General features: G+C 62.1%; 3 protein-coding genes across 4 annotated transcripts; all 3 read left to right on the top strand.

Annotated features, from left to right (window-relative positions):
* Positions 1–44: 44 nt before the first annotated feature.
* On the top strand, positions 45–4,562 carry CHLRE_02g104350v5 (uncharacterized protein). 2 transcript variants are annotated; one of them, XM_001699718.2, is made up of 14 exons: positions 45–322; positions 417–495; positions 748–842; positions 1,099–1,156; positions 1,287–1,349; positions 1,516–1,608; positions 1,843–1,913; positions 2,273–2,375; positions 2,521–2,650; positions 2,831–2,931; positions 3,173–3,365; positions 3,559–3,644; positions 3,780–3,949; positions 4,075–4,562. In XM_001699718.2, the coding sequence occupies exons 1-14, from the start codon at positions 267–269 to the stop codon at positions 4,199–4,201; spliced, it is 1,425 nt and encodes a 474-aa protein (XP_001699770.1). In that variant the 5' UTR covers positions 45–266; the 3' UTR covers positions 4,202–4,562. The 2 variants fall into 2 exon arrangements, with proteins under 2 accessions (XP_001699770.1, XP_042927406.1); XM_043059772.1 differs by having other exon boundaries at positions 1,510–1,608.
* A 52-nt stretch (positions 4,563–4,614) lies between these two features.
* CHLRE_02g104300v5 (uncharacterized protein) lies at positions 4,615–9,601 on the top strand. Its single transcript, XM_043059771.1, has 10 exons — positions 4,615–5,041; positions 5,246–5,545; positions 5,722–5,924; positions 6,127–6,178; positions 6,439–6,493; positions 6,692–6,803; positions 7,035–7,141; positions 7,280–7,375; positions 7,566–7,710; positions 7,893–9,601. The coding sequence occupies exons 1-10, from the start codon at positions 4,683–4,685 to the stop codon at positions 8,087–8,089; spliced, it is 1,626 nt and encodes a 541-aa protein (XP_042927405.1). The 5' UTR covers positions 4,615–4,682; the 3' UTR covers positions 8,090–9,601.
* A 173-nt stretch (positions 9,602–9,774) lies between these two features.
* Positions 9,775–22,520, top strand: CHLRE_02g104250v5 (uncharacterized protein). The gene is made up of 22 exons (XM_043059770.1): positions 9,775–10,222; positions 10,408–10,494; positions 10,968–11,051; positions 11,290–11,421; positions 11,792–11,866; positions 12,061–12,095; positions 12,181–12,319; positions 12,494–12,558; positions 12,712–12,853; positions 12,957–13,075; positions 14,019–14,172; positions 14,427–14,530; positions 14,682–14,726; positions 14,850–14,981; positions 15,217–15,324; positions 15,516–16,452; positions 16,630–19,977; positions 20,163–20,243; positions 20,447–20,677; positions 20,882–20,973; positions 21,139–21,193; positions 21,399–22,520. Exons 1-22 carry the CDS (start codon positions 10,163–10,165, stop codon positions 21,462–21,464), a joined length of 6,291 nt encoding a protein of 2,096 aa, XP_042927404.1. The 5' UTR covers positions 9,775–10,162; the 3' UTR covers positions 21,465–22,520.
* Positions 22,521–22,865: the final 345 nt, after the last annotated feature.

The raw sequence follows: 22,865 nt of genomic DNA, 5'->3' as shown, positions 1-22,865 counted from the left end.
GCCTCACCCCGCATGTTAAACTTGGTAAGGTTCTGCGCGGTGGATGGAAATGGGCAGGGGGGGGGCCGGGGCGGGGGCCGGGGCGAGGCTGGGTGTTCGGGAGGAAACACGAACACAGCAGACCCCTCCTGGATGCCGCCAGAAGACTGGACAACCCTGTTGTCCTCGAACGTTTGTGGGCTTCCTGTACGTTGTCGTTAAGCTTTCAAATGTGGCACTAAACGTTTCTGGGGACTTACTCTGGCAACTTGTGACGATAGTTAAAAATGGTACGCCTATTCAGTAGGCTGAAAGCGATAGACTTCTTCAAGAAGATCCCAAGGTCAGCGAGAACTTGGAGCGCCCGGAGCGGGCATTGATCTTAGTGTCGCTTCTCGCCGGTGGTCCGCTCACTTGCGCTTGGACCCCCTTTGCAGTGACCTGACGGAAGCGACACTCACGGGAGCATGGCTGTCCATCGTGGCTGCGGTGCTTATGATTTTACTGTTTGTCGCGGTAGGTTGCGAACTCAAATCATTAGGCCCGCGTGCCTTAGCCATCTACTGATGATACTGCGTAACTGGATGGCGGGATGCAGAATGGTCCAGGCCGTAGCGGCACATCGGGGAATGATGTTGCTAATTTCGGTTCCCTGGCAAGCATCAACTGCGTGACGGGTCTAGACGGCCAAGGATGCCCCCTTAGTATAGCGTCGTTTTGTACCTGGCGTCGCGTACTGCGGTACCAACGTAACCGCTGTGCGCGCAGGAGCTGAGCGCGTTCCTGTCAACGACAACCTCGTCGCAGCTGGTGGTGGATCGCAGCCCACAAAATGAGCTGCTGAAGCTGAACTTCAACATCAGGTGCGTGCGGGCAGAGTGGGGGCGAGGCGAGGGGTTTGGAGCCAGCGTGTCTTGCCACCGCTGCAAACACCGTGCCAACGCTGCAGAACAACGTTACCACCGTGCGGGAGGCACCGGCGGAACTGCACCATAGGCCGCCGTGGTCGGCCTGTACTTTCTTGTAATGTTGCATACAGAGGCCGCGAGCCAGTTGACTTTGGGCTATGGCTTTCCTGTTACGGTGACGGCTTACCTCTTGATCGATGTCTGACTGCAGCTTTCCTGCGCTGTCATGCGAGTTTGCGACAGTAGACGTCAGCGACTCCCTCGGGACCGTAAGTCGGGGTCGGTTTAATTCGGGTAGCCGGGTGCGTGGTGTTGCAACCCTTTGTTTCCGTGTATGTGTCAACCTTCCGAGACCTGTCCCCCAGAAACCTCACGGTAGTTCCTCCTTCCCCTGCACAGAAGCGCATGAACCTGACGAAAACAGTTCGCAAAGTCCCTATCACCCTGGATATGGAGCGCCAGGTAGGGATCAACACCAGTGGGGCAAGAGTTGTGCGACTATACCGCACGGCCGGACTACGGGATGCATGATGTTTTGGCCCCGCCAGCCTCATGCAACCGTGCAATGATATGCAGCTCATCGTTCCCTTGCTTGCTGTCCATGCGCATCTGCGGCTGTAAGCACCAGGGCGCGGCTGTGGAAGACACGGCGCACAAGGTGGGCCCCAAGTACGACGCGGAGGGCCACTTTGATGAGGAGCCCGACATTGACATCACCGTGGTGCGTGCGTGCGTGGGAGCGAGGGGCCGGGGGGACAGAGTGGCCCAAGGCGATGCGTAGTGTGATGTGGTGCTGCAAGGACAGATGCCTGCGTGACTGGATGGCGGCGCGGGACCAGTCCGACTTGTTGCGTCCTGGAGGCGTTAGTCTCCATGATTGGTGAAGATAGATTACAACTGTGGTATGGCATCTGAAGTTGGTGCGTGGTTCCCCATGTGCCCCACGACCTGACAGCCGCTCAGTCACGAGAACTTTGAGGCGACGCTGGCGCGGTACCCCATCGCCGTGATCAACTTTTATGCACCGTGAGTCGCGCAACCGGGGCTTGGCTAGATGAAGCTCGTGCATTCTGTGGTCCTCGCGTGCCTTGCACTACGTTTGCACTAGCGTGCCTGTCCTTGTAGATATGGCTGGCACTGGCGTGCCTGCCCGGGTTAATGCCGTTCTTGTTTCAAGGGGCTCGCGCATCACGAGGCACCCAGGGACAATTGGGCACTGGGGCTGTGGTCTGCTCGTAAACGGGGTGCCGTGAGCTGGGGACGTGGCCGACCATCGCGCCTCCGACGTCCCTGGATGTTGCGTTAGGAATTGCCCCAACCTCCGCGGAGTCGGCCAGTTCACTCTCCATCCTGCACATACCGTGCATGCCTTGCCCTGCGTGCAGTTGGTGCCACTGGTGCCAGCGCCTTGAGCCCACCTGGGAGGCGGCGACCAAAGAGGTGCACGACAAGTACCCCGAGTGGGACGGCCGCGTCCGCTTCGCCAAGGTGCGTCGGTATGCTGAGGGGCGCTGTGCATGTCAGGACTTGGGAAGGAAACTGATAACAACCCGTAGCCAAGAGTGGGGGACTGGGGGCGGACGAGAGATGTAACACGCGGCGCGGCGCCACTGCCTCTCGCACACACATGCAGGTGGACTGCACGGCGGAGGTGGACCTGTGCAGGCAGCACTTCATCCAGGGCTTCCCCTCCATCCGCGTGTTCCGCAAGGGCCACGACGACATCTACATCGGCGGCATGCACGAGCACGAGGCGTACATGGGTGGGTGTGGTTCGGAGGCGAGGCGGGGCAGCAGAGGCAGGGCGGTGTGCGTGTGGCGGCGTGGGTGGCTTTAGGCTGCCTGCACCCAGCCGGTCACGCCCTGTGCTGGCAGGCGTTGGAACCTGGAACATGGAAGGCGGGCAGACCACTCACAGCGCACTGCTTCCCCTGCTGCTCCAGGCGACCGCACGAAGGATGCGCTGGTGGCGTTCGCGGACAGTCTGGTGCCTTCGGCGGGTCAGCCGCACCGCAAGCTCGCCGGCCTGTCAGCGGCACCCAAGGTGTGTGCGTGCGTGGGACACATGACGCATAAACCGCATCGGGTGGCAAGAGAGGGACGGGTCTGCGGTCGCTGCTGCGTTTTTGTTGGTACTTACGGGGTGAAATGACACACGGCTTGCGCATCCTGGGCATCACCTTACGACATTCTTGAGCCGTGCCACGCGCGCCACACGCAACGTGTTCATAAGTGCCAACCTCATCGCTTTGGCCGCATGTGCCGTCGTGGCAACCCGTGCGCAGACGCCGGGCTGCAACCTGGCTGGCTTTGTGATGGTGAAGAAGGTACCGGGCACCGTGCACTTCGTGGCGCGCTCGGAGGGCCACTCCTTTGACCACACGTGGATGAACATGACGCACATGATTCACTCCTTCCACGTCGGTACGCGCCCCTCGCCGCGCAAGTACCAGCAGCTGAAGCGCCTGCACCCGGCTGGTGGGGCGCGTGTGAAAAACTTCGTGGCAAAGGGGGTAGTGAGGGCAGTGTTGGGTTGAAACATCGCTGCTGTTGGTTTTGCCATAGCCGACACTTGCATGAATCCATGCTCCCAATCGCTCCAAATGTTGCATCCCAAGCTCCTAACTTTTTCTGCCTTGTCCTGGCCGCATTTCCTGCTGCGGTGTTTCAGGCCTGACCGCCGACTGGGCCGACAAGCTGCACGACCAGCTGTTCGTGAGCGAGCACACGCAGTCCACCCACGAGCACTATTTGCAGGTGCGGCAAGGTTGAAAAGGAGCGCTGCGGTGCAGTGCGGCCGGCTACAAGGCCTGCTCCCGGGGGCTCGCCACGGCTGCGTACGGCTGTTGGAAACAGTGCATGCCATTGCCACCTCATGTGTTGTGCGTACAGGTGGTGCTGACCACGATCGAGCCGCGCCACTCGCGCCACACCGGCAACTACGACGCGTATGAGTACACGGCGCACTCGCACTCGTACCAGTCGGACTCCATCCCCTCGGCCCGCTTCACCTACGACCTCAGCCCCATCCAAATCCTGGTGCACGAGACCAGCAAACCCTGGTGCGTTTCCCGCCAGCCGTGAGCCGTCCATGTTATGTCCGTACGTAATTGTGCTACCTGGTTCACTGCGCGCGCTGATGCATGCTGACACTGCTGTTGCGTTTGCGTGTACACCCGCCACACAGGTACCAGTTCCTGACCACCAGCTGCGCCATCATTGGCGGTGTGTTCACAGTGGCGGGCATCCTGGATGCGCTGCTGTACCAGAGCTTCAAGGTCGTCAAAAAGCTGAACCTGGGCAAGCAGGGATGATGGCCAGTTGTGCGACCGTAATGAGAGCGGTTACGGCGGCAGAGAGCGGGAGCGGTGGACACGGCTGAGCATAAACTAGATGTCGAGTGCACGCGCATCGGTCACTGCCGGGAGCGTGGTGGTCGTATGTGGTTATGATACACCTACGGGCATTTCATGTCTAATCCAGGCAGCACATAGTTGTGCGGTGAAGCGACCTGTGCATTCTGTCCGGGCAAATGCAGGCGCGGGTGTTTCTATGGTTCGTGTGAGGAGGGATGGGAAGAAGGGATGGATGCCCAATGTGGGGTGACCCCAAGGCGAAACGACGTCTTTCAGGAATTACAGGTGAAGGCTTGCGTAGTTGTAAACATTCTCGGATGCAAGCTACAACTGTTCCAGGGACTGAAACTTGGCTGGCTTTAGGGTCTACCAGTCGCCTACACTGATTCAGTGCTGCAAGCCTACTATTTTGCCTATACAGATGCTTTCCAATAATAGCATGCGTTGTGGGTTTTCTTCAGGATGCCAGTTTCGGGTCCGGGAGGCCAGCGCTCTCCCAGCTGTTTCTGGCGCTGCGTCCTTTCGGAGGGGTGAAGCACGATGCTTTCAGCTCAGTAAAGCCGCTCAACGCGACCCCAGCACACAGCGCCAGGCTGAGTTTGTTGAAGTCAAGCCCCCGGTCGAGGTGACAACTATTTTTGAGAGATGCAAATCTCTTCCGTTTGATGGCCTGGGCACGGGAGTATGGGATTCGTCGGTGGGCCAGTGCGTCGGAGGGCCATCTCCATCGACTTCGGGCGCCGTCTCTTGGCCAGCTGAGCGTGATGCGGCTGCTTCAGGGTCAAATCCCCCATTCCGGTAAGCAAGCTTGCGTTCCAACACGCTCTATCGGCCTACTTATCTTCGCTCAACTGAAAATTCACGTTGCCGACACCTGCGGCGCGAAGCTCCTGCTGACGGTCATTGCCTTCGGATACAGACGTCTCTGCGCTTAGAGAAATAATGGTTTCCGCAGCCGATCGCTCACGCTTCCTTCGCTGCGGCCACGCTGATGTGCCGCAGGGTTTCTGCGCCCCTTTCCTCCAGCTCCAGCTCCGCGCCAGCGCCCGACGGCCTCGCAGGTTCATCTAGCGGCCCGGAAAGCAGAGCATTGCCTCGATCGCAGCAGGTGGCGCCGGGACCGGCACCAACCGCCCTGGCGCCAACAGACGACCTGTCCGCTAGCACCTCAACGGCGTCCGTGCTTGAAGTCGATGAGCACTGCGCCGAGAAGCACCCGGGCAGCATTAGCTGCACCACGACAACCGTTGAAAAGGATGCGACGACCAACGCGTGCGTGGTGACGCTCAAATCTACCGTGCGGTGAGCCGGCGCGGGCACAGGCTTCGACACACGCCACCCTGCGTGCCGCCAACTGGTGCAGTCCACGTGGGCGCTGCCCATACGGTACCTTCCGCCCCCGGTCCTCCAAGTATTAGCCCTAAATGTAAACCGACACCTCCTGTCTCATGCTTACTTCTGGAATCGTCGTTTTACAGGCTGACCGACGCGCGGCTGCACATGGATCCCACGGAGCTGGAGGAGCTGGCGTGGCTGGCGGTGCGGGACGCGGCCAGCGAGAACGTGCTGGCGCTCAACCGCCAGTCCACGCGGGGGCCCGCGGGCCGGGAGGAGCGGCACCGGTTTGTGTGCCAGATGCTGTCCAACGGGACCATCGTGGATGCCAAGCGCATGGAGAACGGTAGGCTGGTTTGTGGGCATTGAGGCTTGGCGCTGGAGAACGTTGTGGCAGGGCGCAAGCTCTTGATGTGGCCGGGGCCAATACGTAGGAAGGGCGGGGCACTGGCTACGCATGCACTGCGCTTAGTGGCTCAACAATCCAGTTCTCGACTGCTGACACTGTGCGCACGTGTGTCCTCATGGTTCGCCGTGTCGCCGCACAGGCTTCGGCCACGTGACGTACCTGGTGGTGCTGGAGGACGGCAAGGGCCGCAGGTGCGTGCAGGGGCTGGGGGTGGGGGCTGCTCGGGGCGTACCTGGACAAAACGATTGTGCTGGGGCTGAGGCTACACCAAGCTCTTACTGGACATAACCCCCGACGGTCCGGTGGACACGGGGCGCTGCGTAGTTGCAGGTTGATGGGTGCAAGCGAGGGCAAGGGGGCAGGGTCAGGAGTTGCCAGGATCGGAGCTTGCAGGATGCCAGCAATGGTCCTGGGGAGTGACAGTGCCGTGCCTGTTGGTGCCTGTGCGCAGGATGCGGGCTGCGTTCAAGCCCCGCGTTGAGGGTGATGGCGAAGGCTGGCACCGGGTGAGGACTGCAGCCCGACCGCATGTGCGGCACGGCGCAGCAGGACCACCGCCGCACCCGCAGCCCGGCGCGCTCGCATGCCTGCCTGCAGTCCTAGTATCATTGTGCTCACGTGGCTCCCCCTGCTCGCACAGTACCTCGGCCTGACCCGCTACCTCTCACAACCTTCTCCGCCGCCGCTTCCGCCTCCTCCTTCAGGTGCCCATCGAGGTTGCGGCCTACCAGCTGAACCTGCTGCTGGGCATGGACGTGGTGCCGCCGGCCGTGTTTCGGGAGGAGGCGGACGTGGACTGGACACACTACCCGGCGGGTGAGCCAGCAGCACGTGCCAGGCGACACACAGAACGGGGGAGCGGGAGCGGGAGCGTGCTGGGCGCAGCACTTGTGGGGCGGGCTGGGCAACGTGCGGTCCGGGCCAGAGACAGCTCCTCAGGCGCCCATTCAGGCGGCGGGTCGGAGGGCGACTGCTGAAAGCGTATTGGGGTTCCTAAGTGCGCCACTGCGCCTAACGGGCCTGACAACCGAACGTGGCCGTATGCAGGCGGCGCCTTCATCTACTGGTGCGGTGGCGCTCGGCAGCTTGACACGGTGCCTATGCACGACTGGAGCCTACCCTCTGCATCCGTGCTCTCTGACACGCGCATCCTTGTGAGTGGCCTGGCTCGGTCAAGCGTGGCGGGGCATGTCCTGGGGCTGCTTAATGGGAGCTGGAGGTTTGTGCAGGCTGTTTCGGCAATTCCGGTTGCTGCCTTGCAACGATGCTCGCACACGCTCCCGGTGGCGCAGGACGTGCTAATTCAGAACAGCGACCGGCACGCCGGCCACTTCCTGTACGCGGAGCACTGGGCGGACGGCAGCTATGTGCCGCAGCCTAGCCCGCAGGTGGGCGGGGGCGCGGCTGGCGGCCGGGTCATGGAGACTGTGGCCATGGGGTGGGATAAGCTTGGGGTCAACGTATAACGTGGTGGGACTGTTGGCGATAGTGCGGGGGACTGGATTTTAAATTGAAGTCCCTGTTATGCCTGTTGTGAAGTCCTTCACGTTGCTCTTGGCCTGTGTGTTCCCCCTGCAGCAGCAGCGCGCCAAGGGTGGCGGCAGCAGCACCGCCAGCCTGAGCGGCTGGCGCGGGCGCATGAGCCCGGTGCTCATAGACCACGCGGCGGGCTTCCGGCCGGACGCGTTTGTGTGCCTGGACCACGAAAACGCGTTCACGACGGGTGCGTCGCGGGGCTTGTGCGGGCCGCTACAGACTGTAGGTTCATTAGGTTGCCGGCATATAACGCCGGACGTCGGGTGCGGCAGCCTGTGTTACGTGCAGCCATCTATCAGCGCATACGAGCCTTGTTACCCCTGGTCCCATGCGCCTCTCCTTCCCTCTCAACGTCCGTGCCCTCCACAGGCCCCACACGCCACATTTCGGCGCGCACCTACCTGCGGCTGCGCTTCCTGGACGCGCCCACGCTGCAGTCCGCCATGGGCGGCATCCTTACGCCCGAGGAGGTGGCGGCGCTGCTGTCGCGGCGTGACTCAATGCTGGCATTCTTTGACGGCCTGGTGGCAGACAAGGGCTACGGCAGCATTGTGCTGGAGGCCTAGGCGGCTGCGTAGTGCTGAGGCGGCGGCGTGCTGAGGCGTCTGGGCTGGGCTTGGGCTGGAGGCGGGGCGAATGCAGCGGTTACGGCAGATGCGGCGTGTGCAAGGAGGTGGCGAGGAGCTGGCGTGGAGTTGTTGACCTGAGCGGCGGGGCTGGAGAGGCGTCTGGAGTCTCTGGACAGTGGCAAGGATGCCGACGTGATAAATGGAGGCTGCGGCGCCCGGGAATAAGTTCAAGACGTCCTTTCTTAACCGGCCTCAGTGCATGGGGCCTGAAGGGACTGGCAGTGTATTACAGGACCTACCAACGCGCCGCTTACAGCTCCGCAGGGGCGCTGTACTACTTTCCTTGATCGTCATGAAAGTCAGGAATGCACCTTCGGTTGAATGTTTGTCGCAGGAAAGGGCTTCCGCGTGCTTTCAATACGTTACTGTGATCATCTGTTTTGCGTCTGAGTTTCGCACACTTCATCTTGAATAATGCATGCTCTTTCCTTGCGGGCATCAGGTGGCAGGTGTGGTGTGGTGTGGTGTGCGAGTCGGCTCTAAAGGTGTGAGGTGGCGGCGCGGGATTGGCATTTCATTAGGGCAGTGGCTGCGTAAGGCAGCGATACCGACGAAGTCTTGACCATGTATCGTGTATGCGGCATGACTGACCCGTACGCACTTCTGTTTTCGCCATGATTGGGGCGAGATGGCCAAGTGGGAGCAAATTTATGCGTGACGTGGAGCCGCTCATCCCGGGTAGTGCACATGCTTGAGTGCTGTGCCGCATTAGGGTACGTGACGTGGACATACGACGAACACATTGGGTCCGTCAGTCCGGTGTGTTCATTGACGTTGAGGCTCTTTCTAGCTTAGTCGGCTGGTGCATCCGAAGTGGCGCCGCTGGTTAGGTGCAGTGGAACTTTAGGATGCCGTTGGTTGTAGATTCTTGGAAGCGACTATTGTGATCTCGGTAGTATGGGCTGAGGCAAGGAGCACGTGGCCCTGTGCCGTGTACCTGTGTCAAACGATGGCTGTTGTTGTTTGCAGGAATTGCGATGTTGCCGCCGCGAACCTTCTTCTGATGCTCAAGCTCGTGGGCTTTGGCCGGCCGCCGCCGCTGCCCCGGGAGCACCAGCAGCAGCAGGGGGGCGGGTGATGATGTGGGGCGCGGTGTATGGCGGTGGCATCCTGTATGTTTAGAGAGATGTTTGGAGAGCCGCCTCACCCCGGTTAATGCACGTGCTCGAGTGCTGTGCCGCATTCAGGTGGTCCGGGTTTCGTGGATGCGGTGGACTGTGAGCCGGTGGAGCAGTAAGTGCTTGCCGGTTAGGCAAATGCCCAGCCGAGTGTGTGACAGTGTGAGCCAGATTGTGAGGGAGCTTGTTCGCGTCATCATTGGGCGCGACAGCAACACCGAGCTCTCAGGCCTAGTCACGGGGCTTTAGTTCTATCGTAGGGGCTCCATTCGCTACATAGCACATGAGATGCGCATACATATGGTTTGGCATCCTGTAAGTGGCTGTTTCCGAGTGTCTGGTTGGCTTTCACTAGAGAGTTAGACCGTCGGCCAGACGGCGGAGGCGAGTCAAACAGCCGGGGACATGAGGGGGCCGCAGGCGCAGATGCAGCGACATGGGTTCCATGTCACACAAAACACTGACAGTACCAGCGAGAAGCTCTTGAGCAGTTAATAACACTAAATTTTAGACAACAGCTGATAAGTATCACTTTAACGAATGACATTAGAGTAGTATGCGAAACGCACCGGATGTTCGGTGACAGCGTCCTACAAGGACGACTGGCCAGCAGCCTGCGAGTGTGGCAGATTACATTTATAACATGTACATGAGTGTTGCTCCAGGCCAGCGAGAGGTGGTGAGGCATGCCATCACTACTCTCGCAGTCCTGGTCGCTATTGCTATCTCAGTCGATGCCAAACAACCAAGAAGACTCCATCATGGAGGGCTCCACCAGCTCTCGACTTATCCAGCACCTGTACTGCGGGAGCAGCAGGGGGTCCGCCTGCGCAGCACTTCAAAGGCGCCAGACAAAGTAATCCTGCCAGCCGATACAAGTGGACAATATAACATGGAAAGCATATCGAGCACACTGGTGGCGCGGCGCAATACCCAAGGCTTGGCAAAGCAGGTCGGGCCGGGCAAAGCAGGTCCCGTGTAAAGTGTGGCCAAGTTTTCAGGTGTAGTGGGGTTGGGGGGCGGATCCCCATGTTAAGGCCGCGTGCGTAAGCATATAAAACCGTGCGGTTGGTCTTGCTGCTATGTTCGACGCTGGTGAACGTCCTGGTGAAGTTGTGCTTGTGCCACGTGATGCAGAATGCGTCAGGGACCTCCACGGACACATTGGGCGCACAGCCTGAAGGAGGCGCTGCGCAGTCTGCTTTACTGGCATTTCTCTTCCAGGTGCGGTGCGGGGCGAGCTGTTGCTTCAGGTTGGCCCAGCACCCAACGTGCTCACGAGGCTCCACCGTCTGACGTAGTTCATGCCGCCGTGTGTGGGGGCGAATGTGCTTGCTGCCCATGGCTATGATAGATCTGCCTCGGACCCTCGAGGAAGGGCGTACGTGTGCTACCGTGTGGGGACGCGGGTGCCAAGGAGCTGAATTGACCCACGAATGTGCTTCCTGCAATCATGCCGCGCCAACCGCCAGTCCACCACCCGCTTCGCATCCATGTACATTAGCTACCCTTCAGGCACCTGAGTACGGTGATCCGGCCTTCTGCCAGTGTAAAGGCCAGGGCAGCAGAGCTTGCTTTGCCGGCAGCAACGGCAATATGCTGGGCCGAGCCTCGGGCGCACACGTGTTTGCACCCAACTGCAACCTCGAAGCCAACCCCGGTTCATTCGTATACATGCTTGCAATATGCTCTAACAGAATTACGACAAGACAGCCGTGCCTAATGACGCTGACGGGACTCCTGTATTGGTGGACATGAATATGGCACTTCATAAAATCTTGGTGCGTCATTCGGAGGTTTAGAGAGGCCTGCTGAGGTACAGAACGCAGCGGCGCCTGTGCCGGCGGGGGTCATGGTCCAGCTTTGTCATCTCGTTCGCCTGGCAGCAGGCTGGCGCTTCCCCAAAGAAGACCCTGTCATTGCGCGCTCGTACCGCGATTACCGGCTGATAGGCATACCCCGGCGACGCTTGCCTTTACGCTTGCTCAGTGCGGCTACGCTTGTCCTTGCGCCGTGCAGGCAATCAATCTGCAGGAGGGCACCATGGACCTGAATGTCTGGTTCCGGCTGCACTGGAAAGACCCGCGCCTGGCGTGGAATGCAAGCGAGTGGGGCGTCCACAAGCTTTACGTGTTGAATCAGGAGCTGCGGGTGCGTGCGTGCTGTCCAAGCACTGGCTCACGTGGGCTGGGCGGGCTGGGTCTTGTCTGGTTGTGATGACAGGTGCAAGGCCACGCAGCATCAAAGCTAGATTGCGTGGCACAGCTTGGGGTGGGAGGACGACACAGCAGGTAGATGTGCATCATGCCAGCCGTGCCGTTTGGGGTATCGGACTGGCGCCGTGGCGCTGGTGAAGGCAGGGCTTGGGCACACAGGCGGCGACATACCAGCAGCCATGGCGCTGCTCTGCATGCGGGCCGCGCACCCGCGCGCGAGGACACGGCCACACGGGTAACCCGGCATGTGATGGACGCGATGCAGAAACCCTGACTCCCTGCAAGTGCTCCTCCTTCCCTCGCAGTACATGGATATCTGGTGTCCGGACGTGACGCTGTGGAACAGCCCTTTTGACATCGCCACGACACTGGGCGCACAGGTGCGTCGTGTGGCCTACTGAGGCATTGGCGTGCGTGGGACATGAGCGTTGGCCAACGAGTGCCGTGCGGCAGCATCGGCTCCAGCATTGCATGCCCCGTGGTGGGGCAAGGGACAAGGGAAACGCAGTTGCTATGTTGTTGCTGTTGGAGAATGCGGTTGACGTTGCCACGCCCCCCGAACTGCCCTCTACAGTCTCCAATCATCCGCCCGTCGGGCGACGTGAACTGGTAAGCTCCCTGACTCGGTTTTACTTGTTCTTTTCAGGACCGCTTGCTTGGCCTGCCAACAATTGGCCTGCCATCACTTGCACAGGGGTCGTAATGGCATGATCCGGGTGGCCTGCAACTTCAAGGGCCTTCGCGCCTTCCCCTTCGGCCCGGTGAAATGTCTGATGGAATGGGGCACATGGTCACACGGACCCCTCAGCGTGACCTTGACAGAGGCGCCACAGGTCAGTGGGTAGGGCTTTGAACCAGCCATACACCCATGTGTAAGCGCACGAGAGCAGCCGCAACAATAGGTAGGCTCCTGTGCCGGGGCGGGTGGAGGGGCTCCTGACGTATATGCCTTGTCCTTTTGCTGGGAAGGATAGCACACAACAACAACTCTCAATGTCAACGAACAGGGAGGTGCCACAATCGCTGGCAACAGCCTGACTGACATGCGCGGAGCCAAGGCAGTCGAATGGAAGTAAGTGCGCCAGCCTCCGCGCAGCACCCCCAGAACCGCCAGCCCGATCTAGACTGCTGGCCGGCGTTCTTGCACCGGGCAATGTCTACCTATCTATCATTCAACACACGCACATGGTTGCTGCCTACGGCACCAACACCCTTGCGGCTGCAGGTTCGGCAGCGTGACCAGCTGGGTGCATCGCTACCCGGCCTACCCTTGCTGCCCAGACGAGTCCAACTGGCCGGTAATCTTGGTGGACGTCCTATTGCTGCGAACGCAGACCCTGTTCGCTCTCAAAATCGTGGTGCCACAGGTGTGTGAGCGTTAGCGCACGTCCCGGGGGTATGGGTTCCCATCATGCACTTCAGCACGAGAGGTCAATCCTCTTTGTTTGTGCCTTTCTCACACATGCACAGGTGGTGCTGGCGCTGGTCTCCTTCATGACCTTCTGGCTCAGTCCCGAATGCGGCGAGCGGCTGGGCGTGGCCGTCACCATCCCCCTGGCGCTGGCCGTATACGATCTGCTGGTGTACAGGTGGGCGGGCGGGAGGGGAAGGGTTGGGAGGGGGAACGGGAGGGGAGATGGGGAACGCGTGTGGGTTTCGTGTGCCTGTCGGGCGGGCCGTGTACGACCTGCTCGTGTACAGGTTCGTTGTGGTGCACGGCCATACCTGCTGGTATGTATTGGTGAATTTTTTTCAGCGCGCTCTGGGCCCACACGGGTATGACGCCGGTCTGGAGAACGGGTCAAACGGGTCAAACGGGTACGCCGGTCTGGAGAACGGGTATGACGCCGGTCTGGAGACAGGGTTTGCGATGCGGATCAGACCCCAACTTCTCGGGAGCCTGGCGTCCGGGGGGTGCGTTCCGGCCTGCTTGGCACGTTCGGACATGGTGGTCGGGTCGACCACTGAAATAGCTACCGGCGTTCAATCCATATTTGTTTAATACTACTGAGACCTCAAATATCTTGTTTGTGGCCGAGTAAGTGATGTCGCGGTCAACATGCTCGACAAGCTCGCGCAGACCGCCAAACTAACGCCAGACTAGATTGCCGTCGACTATGCTATACGTTATAAGACTGATTAGAGGGTCAGGGGCTTTACAGTGCGACCCTGGCGAAAGCATGCCTCGCGAAATGTGCCGACAGCCACCCTCACAAAATGCGACGGGAGCCCAACTTTGACATCCTTATATATCATATAACTTAAATCCGGAGAGAGGGAGGCTAAATCTGCGCGAGCGCGGAGAAACACGTGTGGACACGTTTTTGCCCCTCTCCAGACCGGCGTCATACCCGTGTGCTCTGGGCCTGTGTTACCGGTGTCATGCGGTCATCATAGGAGCCGCCCATCCTTGTCAATGCGACACACTCTGATAGTGGCACGTCCTACGGGGCCTGTACACGCTTTGCACGCTACTCCGCTCACATTCCCCCGCCGCCCTTGATGCTTTTGCTTGACTTTGGCCCCCTGCAGCACGCTGCCGGCGTCAGACGACATCAGCTGCATTGGCGCCATCGGCTTGTTAGGTTTCCTGTTTTCAGTAGTGACACTGGTCATCAACGGCGCAGTCATACAGCTGTATCATTACCGAGAACCGCGATGGATAATGGGCAGCGGCACCATATGGGTGAGTCATTGGGGTACCGCGTGGCTTGGTCAGCGACCGACTGTGTGCGCATGCATGCATACCGTACCCTATGGACATGGGGATGGGAAAATGCACGTGGACGTGGTAACCTAGGCAAGCGGCAGTAGTAACTAGCGCGCACGATGCTAGTGTTGAGCAAGCAACATACACCCAGCCATGGCACGCTGCCATCGCCTTTATCTACTCATTGCCGTTCCCGCCACCCTTTCCTGCCACCCTGCATGTTGTGTCAGGCCATCTGGCTGCGCTTTCGGCAGCAACGGGTGTGGGGGGCGCTGTTGGAGGTATTGGACAAACTGGAGACAGAGCTGATCAAACAGCACCTCAAGGACAGCAAGTGAGCGGGGTGCGCCACGGCGGGCTTTTCCAAAGGTTGAAGCATAGGGCGCTGGTGCGCAGCAAGGTTGGATTGCAAGAACCGCGTATGCTGATGGGTTGTGTGTTTCTGTTGATGACACCTTGAACTTGATTGGCGCTTGCGCTGACAGGGTGGCGAAGAGGGAGCGCCACGCTGCGGCACCGCGAGCCCACCGGTACGACCTGCGGTGTCTGTGCGTGCGTCCTGGTAGCCACGTCAGTCCCTACCCGGCTCAGGTCCCTGCCAACTCCCCATCCCTGCTGGCCCCCTCTGGCTGGCCCCATTCCCACTGCTGCAGGCAGAGCTTCATGTACGACTGGGTGTCGTTCAAGCAACAGCCGCAGCAGCAGCCGCACCCTGAAGATGACGATGCTAAGCCTCTGTCCACGTCTCGGGCGGCCGAGCACGCCTCGTCCGTACTGCCCGATGGGTGAGTAGTGCTGCTCCTGGGCTACCGACACGCGACATACCGTGCTGTACCGTACCGCAATTGGTATCCAGGAGGCATGCAGGTATTCCGAGTTGTCGTGCCTCACCCTACCCGCCCACCTCTGCCCGCCCCACCTCTGCCCGCCCACCTCTGCCTGGCCCCCTGTGGGCCTCCTGACCTCCCGTCATCACTCGTCGTACGGTGTCCCCACGCACCTGGCTGCTGGCTGCCGCAGTGTGGCCGCCATGCGGCGGGCCTCCCTGACCGGCCCCAGCCGCGGCCGCCGCCTGTCGCGCATCAACATCAGCCTGCTGCCGCCAGCCAGCTCCCTCCCCGTTGAGCGGTGAGTGCAGCACCGCCGTGGCCCTCAAGGCATGGGCCGCGCCCGTGCCTGCACTGGCTGGCAGCTAGGCAGCTGGGGTGCTTTCGTACGCCTGCTGACGCGTCGACGTGGAACCGATCCTCGCATCCGGCGGAGGGTTTGCCCGACTGCTTACATTTCATGATGCGCGCGCTTGGCTTCCATTTGTGCAGGTTCACGAGCCCGGCGCGCTTGCCGTCCATCACCGGTCCCAGCCGCATTCCGCTGCAGCTGGCACAGCGCACGTCACCCAGCGGCGGTGGCATGGTGGCAAGCGCATTCGCCACCGCGGCGGGCGCTGCCACGCTTGCTAGCAGCTCCCTGCAGCGCTCTCCCACCCAAGAAACTGCCGATGGAGAGCGGGGTGCGCGCCCTGATTCCGCCCGGCAGCAGCAGGGCGCCCCCAAGTCCAGTCTTCGGGGCACGGTCTCGAGCCTCAAACAGCTGGGGATAGCGGCCCTGGCGACCACCACCCTGGCCGCAAGCGCTGCTGCCACCCGCAATAATGGCGACCGGTCGCATCGGATGCCGCGTGCGAGCTTTGCCGGTCCGGATTCGGACGCAGGCGCATCACCGTCGCCGCCGGGAGACAGGGGTGATGAGGCGGCAGCCTCGATGGACGCAGCTGCACAGCAGCGGCGGAAGTCAGGGCGCCTCCGTTGGGCGGGCGAGGAATTCACCGACCCTGGTAAGCCAGGGTCTCAGCAGCAGCCGATGATGCATAGGGATGGCCGCCCCAGCGCGCGGCAGCTTCGGCCGGCGCTGTCCTCGGCGTCGGTCACGGGACGCCGGCTGCAAGCGCGTGTGTCCTTCAGCGGTGTGGTACACAGCGGGGAGCAGGACGAAAGCAGGCAAGAACGGCCTCGGTGGGAGCAGGACGCAGGAGAAGAAGACGGGCAGGGCGGCAAGGCAGGGCAAGCCGCGGACTCATACGCGTATAACAGCAGCGATGCCGTGGAGCTGGGAGGACTGTCGCTCAGCCGGCGGCCGGGCGAGAGCGGGCCAGTGCTGTCAGCCGCCGCGACGCCGCCGCCCCGGCCTGGTGTTGTGGAGCTTGCGCCCGCCATTGATGCCGATGAATTCGACTTGAATGATTTCGACTTTGAGACGGTGAGTCGTCAGTGCTGCTGGGTGCCCGGTGCGCGGATTGCTAATGGTTTAGGAAAGGACGTCGGGGCCGCAAGCCCACGTGTCATATACCGGGCCGCAAGACAGACCGCTCACCTGACCGCTCATAATATGACACACAGCGTTTGCTATACGCCTTCCTTTCGCGGATCTATGCAGGGGGTGCGGCTGTCTGATCTGCGCACCAGCAACCCTGGCAGCGCAGCTCCGGTCGCTCCAAGTCCCACCGCGGCTGCATCACCGCCGCCGCTGTCGCCCGCAAGCAGCCTGACGCACACGGCTAATGCTTCGGCAGCAGTGCCCTTCGACGGACGCTTCGAGGTTACCACGCCTACACGCGGCGGCGCTGCAGCCCTTCCGCAGGGCACCCCATACGGCAGTGGCGGCGGCGCGAGGCCGGGTGCGCCCACGCAAGCAGCGGGCTTACAGCCGCACATCTTTGAGCGGTTTTCCTCGGGGCTCTCGTCCAGCGCATCCGGCACGGTGGCAGGAGCACGCCCGCAGCAAGCAGCAGCACCAACGGCTGCGTTGCTTTCCACGGGTTCAGGGCGCCTGCAAGCAAACACGCCGGGTCTGTCGCCTCAGAGCGTTACAGCTGCGGCCCCAGCCGCGCTGCAGCAGCAGGCCAGCAGCGCCACGGCCCAGCCCTTTTCAAGCCAGCCTGGATCAGCTGCGCTCCCTGGGTTCATGCCGAAGAGTAGCCCTGCGTCATCGCAGGCAGGTAGCCACCACCTGCTTGCAACCGACACAGCCGCACAGCCGATGCTGGTGCCGTATGCACACCAGCGCGCCAACTCCAGTGCTGCTGGGTCCTGGCACCCGGCCGTTGTGGGCGGTCACAGCTCTGGCGGGCGCTCGCCCGTGGCTATCAGCAGCGAGCTCGCGTCCGGGCTGCTGCCGCCGCTTCCACCCATGCTGCAGCATCATCATCAGCAGCAGCAGTACCAACAGCAGCAGCAGCAGCAGGCTTCGCCGGAGTACGTGAGCCACATGGTCCCGCAGACAGTGGCTGCGGCTGCTGCCTACATGCGCACTCCCAGCTCATCAGTGTCGGACCTGGGCGGGCCCATGCAGCGCGCGTCAACGTTCAGCGCCGGCGCCGACGGCGCCAGCAGGTTCGTCAGTGGCGGCTGTGGTACGGCAGGGCTGAGGTCCTTCGCGGCGGCTGGCCACCGCGGCAGCGCCACTGCGGCTCCGGCCGGCTTCGGCAGCCGCATCAGCGGCAGCGGGTTCCCCAGCGGCAGCGGCAGCATGGGCGGCGACGTGGGCAGCCAGGCGCAGCAGCAGTCTAGCTCCGCCGTACTGCTGGCCAAGTCGAACAGTGGTCTGCAAGGCGGTGATTCGCACATTGAGTGGGCCATCCGCATGTCGGACATGGAGGACGAGGACCCCAGCGCCAGCAGCGCCGCGGCGGCGCAGTCAGCGCTGGCGGCCACACCGGCCGGCGCGATGTCGCCTGTCGCTGCCGCCGCCGTGAGCAGTGTTGGGAGCGGGCAGAAGCGCGGCAATGCAAGCCCGTCGATGCGCACTGCTGCTGGCCACCGTGGCCGCTATCAAGGCCAGCCGGTCAACGGGCATGACGAAGAGCTCGAGGCAACCGCAGCAGCAGTTCGGAGTGCCGGTTGGGAAGGACTTGCGGAAGATGCAGCAGGCTCTGCGCCCGCGGACAGCCAAGGTGCCGAGCCGTACGGAGTTCACCACGCGGCGAGGAAAGATGTTGCAGGGGCAGCTGGCGCCGGCAGGCCGGGCGGTCGTCAAGGCGGTGCAGAGCAGCCGGAACAGCCTCTGCAGCAGCCGCGGCCGCCGGCACCGGCAGGTGGCCGTGCCCGGGAGCGGCGCAGTGGCTACATGCCTACAGCTGGCGATGGCGGTGGTGGCGGTGGTTTTTATCCCGTGATGCCGCCACCGCCGGCGGCGCCACGCCCGCCGGCCCCACCCCCCTTCCCACCACCGCTTGTATCGCCTGCCATTGTCATTGGCGCGCAGCCGGCACCACTGCCCAACGCAGCCATCTTTCGCAGCTTGCCGCCGCCACCGCCGCTGCTGCCGCCTCCACCAGGCGCGCCGCTTCCCCCACCCGTGGCTCCGCCGCCGCTGCCACTGCAGTCCTCCGGCTCCGAAGCGCTGCGGTCAGAGCCCGCTCGTTGGGACGTGCCGGGCACGGCCGCAGCCGCAACCATCCCGCCCAGCGATTCCGAAGCTGCCCGCAGCCCTGCCTCCAACCTCTCGCCGTCTTCCGCGGACGCTCAACAAGGTACAGCTTCTAACGCGCCGACGCGCGTGCCCAGCAGCCGCACGGCATCCCTGCCCTTGTCCGTGCCGCCGTCGCTCCAGCCACGCCACAGTCGCAACGGCCGTGTCACCTTTGCTGCGACGGAGTCACAGCGCTCGCTGTCGCCCAGCCGCGCCAGCAACACCAGCATCGGTGCCGGCCCCGCAGCATCCCCGCCGGTGCCAGACAGCACAAGCGGTGCCGGCGTGGCGTCACAGGTGGTGGCGGCACGCAACATCACCGCGCGCGGCGCTGCGCAGCTCTCCTCGTCACGATTGCGGTGGGCCGTAAGCCCGTTTTCATCGCTCAACACGGTCGCGGACAGCGCCGCAGCCGCTGACATGCCTGGGCACGACACCTGGGGTAACCCGGACGGCGACGGGCGGCCTGGCCCATGGCCTGGCCTGCAGTCGGACGGGCTGCTGTCGCCGGAAGATCCCAGTCCGCTTCCGGAGCCGCCCGGGGACCTGAGACTTACGGGGCCGCCGGATGCTGCCAGGCGGCTGCAGCCACCGACCCAGCAGGGCTCAGGCGCTGAGCGCGGGCCAAGCGCCGGGGCCGTTGAGGCCGATGACGCGCTGGGCAGCGAGGCTGGGCCACTGGCTGGGCGCGTTCGCCGCCTTTATACTGGCGAGCCGGCTGCCTCCGCGCGGAGCACCACAGAGCCGCACCCGCCACCACCCGAGCGCACAAGCGACAAGTCTGAAGCGCGCAGCAGCGGTGGCCGAGGCCGCGACAGCGGCAGTGCCAGGGGCGCCGCGCGCCGGGACCGCCGCGACAGCCTCGAGCGGCTGGGCGTGGGCGATGTCAATGCCTTCACGGGCATGCGGCTAAGTGTGCAAGAGGTGGACGAGGAGACGGCCCGGTTCGTGCAGGCGGTGGAGCAGGCGCGGGCGGCGGCGGCCAGCCAGGACGGCGGCGGGCGGGGCCCCAGCGGCGGCGCGCGGGGCGATTGCGCGAACCTCCAGGAGTGCGGCTCTGACCCGCTCGCACACCAGCCCACGGGATGGGGCGAGCTGGCGGCGGCTGGCGCTGGCGCTCGCGAGGGCAATGCATATTGCGACGAGCCGGACGCCGGCGGCGGCGGCGCGCGCGGCCAGGGCACGGGCGCCGAGATGTGCGGTGCGGAGGGCACCGAGTATGGCGACGAGCAAGAGCAGGAGCAGGAGCAGGAGCTGACGCTGGATGCGGTGTTGCATGTGGAGACGCCCGAGGTCCTTGAGATGTACCTGCAGGTGTGTCCGGTGGGGCTGAGTAGTCAGGGACTGGGCAAGGTGCCGGGGCGTAACATGCATGGACACACGGTGGCGTGGCACATTGGTGCGAGCGGGTGCATGGGGGCTCAGTGAGCTGAGGTGAGGCTGCTGCTGCGTGCGATGTTAGCGTGCTGATTGCAGCGGTTTGTACGCGTCCCCCACAGATGATTTTGGTCAACCCGAGCCATGAGCTGATGGCCATCCGAGAGCGCGTGGCCAATGCCGTCAACGTGTTTGGAATGGAGGTGAGACCGTGAGATGCCCGTATGCTCACCGTATATGCTTATGCCTGCGCATGTGCTTGGGCTTGGGCGTCATTTCCGCTATGCACGCAGACGTAATGACTAGGCTGCGTTGTCGTTAGGGTGCGGGCAGGTGCCCCAGCTTTACAACAATCCGGAGATGCAGTTGCAGCCACTTTACGTGCACGCGGTGTGACCTCCTTCAGGACCTTGTGCTGCGGCTGTTTCCTATCGTGGGGCGCCCAGAAGCGGCTCCCATGGGCTACGGAGCTGCAGAAGGCGGCGGTGGTGGTGCCACCAGCCGTCGCGCAAGCTTTGTACATGGTGGAGGCAACAGCTTCAGACAGAGCACGTACGGCGGACAGGGCGCTACGTCAGGCACAGCCAGGCGCCGCCGCGGGATTGTGCGCGGCGCCGGGCGGCGGGTGCACCACCAGGTGAGACCACTGACTCCTGTCACAGCTGTGGCGCTGGGCCTTCTGGCCGCCACACGGCAGGCTCGCCGAATGGGACCCTGCGTATGCCACAGAGCGCCTGTCAAGTCAACAGCCCGGGCCAGTAGCCTTTGCAGTGGCGTCTGGGATACTGTATGTTCGCGTCTTGCTCACGTGCTTGCTGGGTGGCCGTTTGACCGCTACCAGGTGGGCGCCAAGGCAGAGTTTCACACGAAGATTGGCGATGAATACAACGCCAAGTGGCGGCTGCTGAGCTCCTTTATTGACGCAGTCAGCAGGTGGGTGCACCTATGGTGTCAGCGCGTGGGGTTTCAGGAGGTGGCCGACTTGCTGTGGGTTATGTAAGCGCCTGCTGTAGGTCGCCATGCGTGCCATGCGTGTTACGCAGTATCACCATACATCTATAAGTCCTGAGCACTGCAGCACCACATATCTTGTCGCAGATATGTTATGCCGCTTTTTTACTTGGTCGGCTTTTTGTTCATTATGTGGCAAAAGGTAAGCTTGTGGAGGAGCCCCTACACAATAGCCATGCTCGTACGCAGCTGTTGCCTTGCCTTGCTCCTGCGCGTGCGGCCGTGCGGCCGTGCGAGGCTAGGAGATGAGCTGAGCGCGTGAGGCGGCTTGCCCCTGCCGATTGATGGGCAGCCCCCGTTGATTGGCGGGCAGCTCCATTCAACCTCGTGCTGTAATGACGTCGCAGGTGTGGGCAAACGACGAGCTAAGCGATGGGCCCAGTCCCGAGGCATCCGCGTTGGGAGAGCAGTAAGAACGCACGTCAAGGGCCTCTTTCCGCTAAAACCTGGCGTCCGGCCGGCGCGGGTGCATGCAGCGTGCAGTGTGGCGCTTAGTACCGTATGTATTGTATGGTGCATTATAGCTCCTGGAGAGCAGTTATGCATTGCCGGCAAGCGCTGTATGGCCCGCGGTACATAGCCTTCGGCTCTTCGCCTGCAATCTTCAGGCCCTTGTGCCTTTGCAAGCTGCCGTGGTTCGTCAGGGTGCAAGGTGCAAGGAGCGGTCAAGTTTGCTTGCCTCATGGCCGCTGTGTGACGCGTGTTGTTGATTTCGTCAACCCAGTGTACACAGCTGTGAGCTGTGCTTTCTATGACGTGCTGCCGGTTTCGAAGCCGCTCGCAATGTTTGATATTCGGCGGTCTGCTTGGGCTTTACGCAATTTACAGGGGTATTCATTGTTCGTGTGTCGGGGCAGCGTGTGCGCAGCGGCCGGCACTGGACGCCACATTACTGCTGTGTTGCCTCCTGGAACACACATTTACTTCGGCGAACGCCCGCTGCGTGAATGATCTGCCGCATTTGCTACAGAAGGCGCCAGCAGCAGCTGCGGGTTGCAACATTGTTGTGGAGTGCTACGGAAATAACCGGCACGCATGTACATTGGTAGCACTGGATGTTGGGGCATTCACTTTCGCTGGTAGCTCCGGTACGTCGGACGGGGGCACATGAAAGCAATAGGATTTGTTGGGCTTTTGGCGCCGGGTGCATACTGCATACAGGGATTCCCCTGGGTGCATATGTCAGCAGGCATCTGCCGCTATGTGTCGCACAGTACCGTTTACGGGCTCATTTTGCGACTGTGTACTTCGTCATTGGTGCCGTTACGCACCATGCGGCAGGGCCGCACCAACCAGGGGACAGCTGCCGTGCCTGTTGGTACCCGTGGCCCTGGACCCTTTGCTGTAATTCTGATAGAAGGCTGCTGCTACGCTGCATCAGAGCGTGGGGCTCGGTTTGGCAGAGTCTAAGCTTGAGTCTTAGTAAGGTAGGTACAGTCAGGCCTGGTATGGTGGTACGGCACATGAGTTTCCGCCCAGCGTTTTATCGCCATTTCGGCATCAACACGTTTCCAGTGCATGCCGTTCACTTGTATGCGCGTCCATTGCTGCTACCCAGCGCTGCCTACGCCTCACGACTGATATGCACCACTCCACGAGCCCAGGCAAACACTGTTCCAGCACATTACGCCGCCATCCAGCAACGCCGACTGCGCAACCAGCTCATCTCCACTCGCTACAGCCCTCGCATTCCGCTGTGCTAAGCATGGGTATTTGCTGCTTGTCATGCACTCATGCTGCTGCATGTCATGCCTGTCGCCCTCCTGCCCACCTCGCAGACTGGTCCACCACATTCCACGAGCCCAGGCGGCCCA

The sequence above is a fragment of the Chlamydomonas reinhardtii genome, chromosome 2, assembly GCF_000002595.2.
Source record: "Chlamydomonas reinhardtii strain CC-503 cw92 mt+ chromosome 2, whole genome shotgun sequence".
Lineage (NCBI taxonomy): Eukaryota > Viridiplantae > Chlorophyta > Chlorophyceae > Chlamydomonadales > Chlamydomonadaceae > Chlamydomonas > Chlamydomonas reinhardtii.
This window is presented reverse-complemented; position numbering and strand designations above follow the sequence as displayed.

Bases quoted from the DNA above. Each gene is read 5' to 3' on its own strand.
- CHLRE_02g104250v5 (XM_043059770.1), top strand. From the start codon at position 10,163: ATGGAAAGCATATCGAGCACACTGGTGGCGCGGCGCAATACCCAAGGC. The intron at 13,076-14,018 runs GTGGGCGGGCGG...GGCCCCCTGCAG, and splicing joins TACGATCTGCTGGTGTACAG to CACGCTGCCGGCGTCAGACG. The intron at 19,978-20,162 runs GTGTGTCCGGTG...CGTCCCCCACAG, and splicing joins TCCTTGAGATGTACCTGCAG to ATGATTTTGGTCAACCCGAG.
- CHLRE_02g104300v5 (XM_043059771.1), top strand. From the start codon at position 4,683: ATGCGTTGTGGGTTTTCTTCAGGATGCCAGTTTCGGGTCCGGGAGGCC. The intron at 5,925-6,126 runs GTAGGCTGGTTT...GTCGCCGCACAG, and splicing joins TGCCAAGCGCATGGAGAACG to GCTTCGGCCACGTGACGTAC. The intron at 6,804-7,034 runs GTGAGCCAGCAG...GGCCGTATGCAG, and splicing joins CTGGACACACTACCCGGCGG to GCGGCGCCTTCATCTACTGG.
- CHLRE_02g104350v5 (XM_043059772.1), top strand. From the start codon at position 267: ATGGTACGCCTATTCAGTAGGCTGAAAGCGATAGACTTCTTCAAGAAG. The intron at 323-416 runs GTCAGCGAGAAC...CCCCCTTTGCAG, and splicing joins TTCTTCAAGAAGATCCCAAG to TGACCTGACGGAAGCGACAC. The intron at 843-1,098 runs GTGCGTGCGGGC...GTCTGACTGCAG, and splicing joins AAGCTGAACTTCAACATCAG to CTTTCCTGCGCTGTCATGCG.